Source organism: Cottoperca gobio, chromosome 9, assembly GCF_900634415.1.
Source record: "Cottoperca gobio chromosome 9, fCotGob3.1, whole genome shotgun sequence".
NCBI classification, from domain to species: domain Eukaryota; kingdom Metazoa; phylum Chordata; class Actinopteri; order Perciformes; family Bovichtidae; genus Cottoperca; species Cottoperca gobio.
In genome coordinates this window covers 10,122,274-10,129,349 of record NC_041363.1, presented here as the reverse complement: position 1 = coordinate 10,129,349, position 7,076 = coordinate 10,122,274, and the positions used below count along the sequence as shown (strand labels likewise).

General features: G+C 38.6%; 1 protein-coding gene across 3 annotated transcripts; it reads left to right on the top strand.

Annotated features, from left to right (window-relative positions):
• The first annotated feature begins 709 nt into the window (after positions 1-709).
• mtx3 (metaxin 3) lies at positions 710-6,708 on the top strand. Of its 3 annotated transcripts, none has more exons than XM_029439278.1 (9): positions 710-834; positions 1,961-2,030; positions 2,515-2,591; positions 2,672-2,764; positions 2,851-3,033; positions 3,144-3,220; positions 3,446-3,603; positions 3,859-3,947; positions 4,119-6,708. In XM_029439278.1, the coding sequence occupies exons 1-9, from the start codon at positions 754-756 to the stop codon at positions 4,212-4,214; spliced, it is 924 nt and encodes a 307-aa protein (XP_029295138.1). In that variant the 5' UTR covers positions 710-753; the 3' UTR covers positions 4,215-6,708. The 3 variants fall into 3 exon arrangements, with proteins under 3 accessions (XP_029295138.1, XP_029295139.1, XP_029295140.1); XM_029439279.1 differs by having other exon boundaries at positions 3,859-4,005; XM_029439280.1 differs by lacking the exon at positions 3,859-3,947.
• The last annotated feature ends 368 nt before the right edge of the window (positions 6,709-7,076 follow it).

The window sequence follows — 7,076 nt, the reverse complement described above, 5'->3', positions numbered from 1 at the left end:
GTTAAGTACGGCACAGATAGGGAAACTAGGCATGATTTCCAATTTTATTTTATACTATTTTAATTCAGCTATTTTTATACAATTTTAATTCTGCTATATTATATTATTTTAATTTTGCTATTTTATACTATTTTAATTCTGCTATTTTTATAATGGTACTTCAGACTCATTTACATCAACACTGTGATTATTGTACTGTAAATGCTCTTATTCTGTCTAATCTTGTACTAATTGTTATATTTTTGCTGTGAAGCACTTTGGGCTGCAATTCTTGTATGAAAGGTGCTATACAAATAAAGCTTATTATTATATTATTATTATTATTATTATTATTATTATTATTATTATTATTATTATTATTATTATTATTATTATTATTATTTTTGTTATATTTATGTGTGGACCTCAGGAAGAGTAGCTGATGTATCTGCATCAAGCCAAATAAAGGGGATCCTATTAAATACAAATACACAAACACATACACAGTCTTTATGTGTCTGAGAATTAAAGTGTTGCTTGTAAATTATATTATATTATGGTGCACATGAATATACATTTGTGGGTTTTTATTATTTATTAATTTAGGAGTCATGAAAAGGTGACAACGTTTATATACACATTCAATAAAAAATACTAATAACAAAAAAAATACTGTAGTGGGTCATACTGTAACAGAAAACGTCAGAGTCTTTCACCTCTGATATGACAGGTACGTCGTGACGTCACGTGCAGCTCCTTCTATGAAGCAAAAACATGGCGGCTGCCATGGAGCTGAGATGCTGGGGAGGAGACTGGGGTTTGCCTTCTGTCCACACCGAGTCTCTTATAGTCCTGGTAACGTTATCGCCTGCTTGTATAAAAAATATATACGGTCATTATATCCAGCCCTACTTGTAAGACGAAAGGTTTTTTCTGCGGTTTTATTTGCGTCTTCTCTGTGTATCTCTGGTTAGCTTCCATGCTAACTTTGCCTACTGCAGTTTCATACTCAGCTCGATGTGAAGGATAGAAAATGATATTTCCAATTGAGTTTTATGTTTGGCGAGCTGCAACATAACTGTGCTCCCTACGTGGTCTGTACTTCACGAATGGCTGGCTGTCAGAAGTCACTCTCTTTTTTAACAAAAAGGTGGTCCTTCAAGGTCAGCTTGTTGAGGCTCCGATTTGAATGTGTTTGGGTATATTCATGTCTCTCTCGCTAGCTGTCGTCCAATGTAGTAATAACCTTGTCAGAAAAATGAACATTGAGTTGTTTGCTGGCTGTTTTTCATGTTGTCTGTCAGTGAATCCCTGCAGTTACAACTGTTGCCACAGGGTGACACTTTGACTGATCTTTTGATAGAGAGGACATGTGTGCCACTCCTTTTCAAAGTGTTTAGTTAGTGATAACAATGCATTATGTTTTGGGTTGTGTTGGTTTATTGACATTACTCTAATATATTTATTAATTACAACGTGTCAGTTTGTCTGCGATAGACCTGGACTGATTTCCACAACCAACCAAAAACAGGCATTCAGTGTGTGACATTACTTATTTATAAAAAAAATACTTATTTATAAAAATAATTCTAGCATTAAATAAAATTTAAATAACCGTTAGTTGCAGCCTGACTTGATTTAGTTATACATCTTATTGTCTTCATTTTGGTGTGTTTTTTTCCCCCAATTATTTTCCAGCTCATGGTTTTACTTGTTTGTTTCTCATTCTGTATAGCGGGTTCCCTCGTGCTAAATCTGCATTTAGAGTCAGTGCCAAATTCATACTGATGAGCATTTAGCTGCTTTACAAGATTATTTTCATAGAAAACTTAACCTTGATTGAAGTATTACAGTCCTGCATTGGGGCTGTACAGTTCACAAAGTATAGTACAAGTAGAATATCTATGTCAGACTTTGAAATCATTTAACTTTGTAAACGGTTGCCATCTTTTTCCTAATTGAATTATGGGTTTTCTTTCAGGCATACGCCAAGTTTTCTGGGGCAAAAGTCACAGTTTCTCCTATAGACTGGACATGGAAAACTCTAACAGGTGGGCTGCAGCTTCCTATAAACCAGAATTGCATAACGTTGTGGTCCAGACTCCACATGGATTAGGGTTTATATACATTGTGGTCGACGGGGAATTCTATGACTGATATAGGAATATTTGTTAAATATATTCATATAATATGTATAATCAATTTGGAGCTTCTTTCACACTGTTGAAAATATCATAAAATATCATTACACTACAACAGTATGCATTCTTAAAATCACATGACAATTTACACTCTTAATTGCCGCAGTCATGAACATTTTGTGGACTCAACAAATGTGGCAGAAAAGTTTGAAAAACATATGTTTAATGTCGTAATGCATCTAATTGGGTTCCAAAATGGAGTGAATTCATGTAAATTGTAGCTACACAGTATATAGTTAATAACAAGACCTTAATAATAACATGCTAATGCAGATGCAACACCAGCTGCTAGCTTTGCCTTGACTTGTAATATCTTCTCCCTGTTGTTCTGCAGCAACAGTCCCAGAGTTGCTGTGTGGAGACTCTGCAGTTCAAGAACCAACGCAGATTATCAACTTCCTGAGAAAACAGGTAAGAAGGAATGCCAAGGCTTTTAGGAGATTTGGTAGATCTACTGTTATATTTAAGAGTTTTCTTGTTTTTTCTTCCAGAGGTTTAATGCAGACTATGAACTGTCAGCCAGACAAGGAGCAGACACCATGGCATACACCGCTCTGCTTGAAGAGAAACTACGTCCAGCTCTGGTAACACCATCTCTCTTCTGCTTGTTCCCTGACAAGAACTAACCTGTGACTACTGTTAATACTTAGTGATGCTTTGTGTCCCACAGTTGCACACTTTCTGGGTGGATGCAGAAAACTACGCCAATCTGACACGGCCATGGTTTGCGTCACGCTCGCCATTCCCTCTTAACTTTCTCGTCCCAATGCACCATGCCAACACTGCCCTCTCCCGCATCCTTCTAACCAAAGGAGAGGCGCCACTACACAGAATCACTGAGGTGGAGGGAAAGGTAAATATTGACTTGTCTGGTTCGTCAGTCGCATGTTGTGTCAACTCTGTAAGTGTGACTGCAAAGTCCACTTTTTCACAACTGTAAATCTTTCTCACTGTCGACCTCAGATCTACAGTGATGCTAAAGAGTGCCTGAATCTCCTCTCCTACAGACTGGGAACTGCAACCAACTTCTTTGGCAACACGTGAGTTCTTTAATGTCATTTAAAGGACCATATATGCAGCGTTAAGGAATAAACTACATGTAATTAAACGAGTAGTTTAACTATGTTTTGCAGCCTGCTGGTAGTTCAACTACATTAATATTTGCAAGTAGTGAAATTATTTTTTTGCTCTTTTTTATTTAGTTAACTACTGAAACTTGTACTTTTGATGTCTCATCGCCCTATATCGCTTGTTTGTGTTTGTAGGCCAACCAGTCTGGACGCCTTTGTGTTTGGTTTTGTGGCTCCAATTTACAAAGCCAGTCTCCCCAGCAGCCCTCTGCAGAGCCACCTCAGACAGCTGGATAACCTCACAAGCTTCTGTGACAACATCCTTGCACTCTACTTCAGCTCGGACCACCCTTGTAAGATTGCTGCACACACTGAGAATGTACTCCACACACAAAGATGCAGAGGAAGTTTCACTTTACATACAAGTATATACACAAGCACACAAAACAACTAACATCTCCAGCATTTTCTTTCTTCTCACATCCTTGTTTCACTGCATGCTTGCTCTTTGTATCTGCTCTAACTGTGGTTGCTCATTGGCCTAACTCTCTCCACTGACTCTCTGCTATCTTCTTCTGTGGGTGTCCCCTTATGCCATTTCTCTCCAGGTCCTTCCCCACCTGTTCAGGAAACAATGGATGCCAACCTCCAGAAACTAACGCAGCTTGTAAACAAAGAGTCCAACTTAATAGAGAAGGTGCTTCTGCTTTCCTTTTTACCGTCTCTTTGCATGGGTTCATGGGTGCATTTGGCAGGTACAGTCTCAGCTGTACTAAAAGTATATAAAGTGTCTCATACTCAATCATTATCACATCATTTTTTGCTTGTACATATGTTTACTGACTAAACTGGACATCCTGTACTGTAGATGGATGACAACCTTCGTAGCAGCCCTCAGCACAAACCCCACAGACCAGACCCCAAACCCAGTCTGGCCAGTGAGAAGAGCTCTACTCCTGCCTAACCCCTGACCCGTCAACCCTGACCCGTCAACCCTGACCCGTCAACCCTGACCCGTCAACCCTGACCCTCAACCCTGACCCGTCAACCCTGACCCGTCAACCCTGACCCGTCAACCCTGACCCGTCAACCCTGACCCAGCCTTATGAAAGAGGAGCTACAGCCTGTAGCTGAAAGGTGCCGTTCTTAATCTGACTCAAAACCCTAAAATCCCCAAAATGTCATCCAGCTGAACTATAGTTTGAATAGAAAATCACCGAATAATGATAATAATGGAAGTATGACTATATAATTATTAAAGACACAATTTTACAGAGACATAATGATGATAGATTTCAAAGATGTTGGTCTGAAAGAGAAGGAAAAGTGCATGTGTGAGGCTTTATAAAATGTTCAGCGCATGTATGTGGTTACGGATGGAATGCTAAGAAGTGGTGTTTGATGAGAAAGACATAGAAAGTCAAAAGGAAAGCTAATGGAAATGAGAAGTCCAGCAGGGAAAAGAAGTGGCCCAGTTTGACCTCTGAGTGGACCTGCTTAAAGGAACAGTGTGTAGGCTTTAGTGGCATCGCTCAACCTTCCCTTTCCAAGCGTGTAGAAGAACTTACGGTGGCCTTCAGGTAACGCAAAAAAACAAAAGGCCTTCTCTTCTCCATTCTGGGCGACTGTAGAAACATAGCAGACTCCGTGGAAGAGGATTCCCTCATGTAGATATGAAGGGCTCATTCCAAGCTAACAAAAAGGAGTCTTAGTTTCAAGTGATATACTATTAAAACATAGTTATGAATACTATATTCTAATTCTGCCAATAAACCCCCTCAATCCTACACACTGGTCGTTTAACCTCTTCTTCCTTTTTTTGCCTGTAAGAAATATGTATCTTCTGTTTAACCCTTTCTGGTTTTCTTCACACTCGGGTGATGCACAAAAGGAAACTTGTTAATGTCCTCACCTGTGTCATGAGGATATTGAAAATTGTTAAAGGTATACTATGCAGGATTTCCCTAAAAAAAACAATGTATAGACTCGTACAAAAGAAAACCCTCACCAAAAGTGTGTGGTGGTGTATCAACATATATTTCTTATTTTGCTCTATTCAAGATGTTACTGTGCATCAGCCTTTGGGCAGTGGATTTGTAGCCACCACGAATGCGCTAGCATGCATTGCATACAAGTGGAAGCTACGACAATGGTGGACACAGTGCCGAAAAAAACGAGTTCTGGCAAACTTTGAATGTTGTGTTTACAACAGGTAGCGAGGATTCCTGCGTAGTATCCCTTTAAAGATCGATTGTTGAGTGAAAATAGAAGAGTTGTCCTGGAGCACCTAGATTTGTTTACTTATCTTATGTTACGCTAGTTTATAAACCTGTGTTTTATCATAGAGGCTCTTAGATCCTGTAACACCGCTTTGAGCACACGCCCTTCATCATATCCACTGTAAAAAGAAATCTGTAAATTGTAATGACATTTAAATGACAGTAATGTACAGGATAGTATGTATACGGTCCATAGGAATATCCAATCACTTATTTTTGCTTTGCTCTCACCTCTGCTTTGTATAGCTTGTATAGTTGTAAATATTTTCATGCTAAAATCAATGCAATGTTTCCTCTAATAGGGCTGATCAGCTTCTTCGCAATCTTTGCTAGATAAACTGAGGTATATTTTACACACTGTATTAAGTTATTCATGCAAAAATGTGTGGGACTAATCTGAGTTTGTGTTTCTGAGAGTTTCAGAAACCATTTGTCTTTTAATTCTAGTTAATTTGTTATGCAAGATATTCGGTGTCGTTACCAATCCACTCATTGTTGCCATTGTTTTCCACAAGCAATCTTGTATAACATCTATATTGTTTTGTTTTTTCTGCTGTGTTTTCATATGCTGTGCCTATTTCACCTTGTTAAAACTGAAGTGTCTGTTCTATTTGGGAATGTTTCATTAGCTGCCTCTTTTGTTTGCCTTATTTTAACTGTCTGAAATTGGAAAGTGCAATAAGTTGCCACCATTTCTTTCTGTTCCCTAATATCCTCACAGCTCATAAATAGCTGAACTGTGTTTACTCCATGTCATTACTTTCATGGTCTCTCTTTGCCCCAGACTAGAAGTATGAATACTGTTAAAGAAAATACTTTGGTTCTTGCAACTTTCAAAAGAAATGACTTTATGGTTACATTCCCTTCATAGCACTGTATCCTGTAACAAAAGCATTCATTGGTGTGTCTGTACTGTATTTGTGTTATCGGACAACAAGCAGGCGTGTGCAGACCGTATGGGTGCAGGGTGCCTCCATGACTGCTGCTGTCTTTGTACAAATGTTAAGGTGTCCTTCATCATTTTGATACATTGCCATAAATGATCTGTCATTTTCTGTTACTGTTCATTCTGTGGATGGTTGGTAACAACTGTCGTCCTATTATTGAAATACAAATATGGTCGTTCCAACCAGTGTCTTTTTGTTCTCCAAGCAAAATAAACATCTTAATGTCATTTCACTTGCAGTCAGTCAACTGGAGCCTGATTAAAATTACGAGAGCTGTTCGCATCCTATTTTGTGCTTTAAATATGTAGATGTTTCTTCTAAGCCGATGCAGCAAGGCGTGCTATTAGGTGACTTGTTTTTCCAGTAATAATTAGACGATTTCACCCTTGCCCATCATGCTCGTGTGATCGGTTGTTTAGATGTTGGATAGAGAGCTCTTTGTTTGGTTTTGGCCTTTAGAAATGGAAAAAACGAGTGATCAAGCTGAAAAGAGATGATGCACACTTGACATCATCACATCTTGTCGAAGTCATCGGTCACGTGAGGGAGAGACTCCTGCTGAGGCTTTTCTTGGCTATATATATATATATATATATATAT

Coding starts and splice junctions, on each gene's coding strand:
- mtx3 (XM_029439278.1), top strand. CDS start 754: ATGGCGGCTGCCATGGAGCTGAGATGCTGGGGAGGAGACTGGGGTTTG. Junction 2,031..2,514: donor GACATGGAAAACTCTAACAG/GTGGGCTGCAGC, acceptor GTTGTTCTGCAG/CAACAGTCCCAGAGTTGCTG. Junction 3,221..3,445: donor ACCAACTTCTTTGGCAACAC/GTGAGTTCTTTA, acceptor TTGTGTTTGTAG/GCCAACCAGTCTGGACGCCT.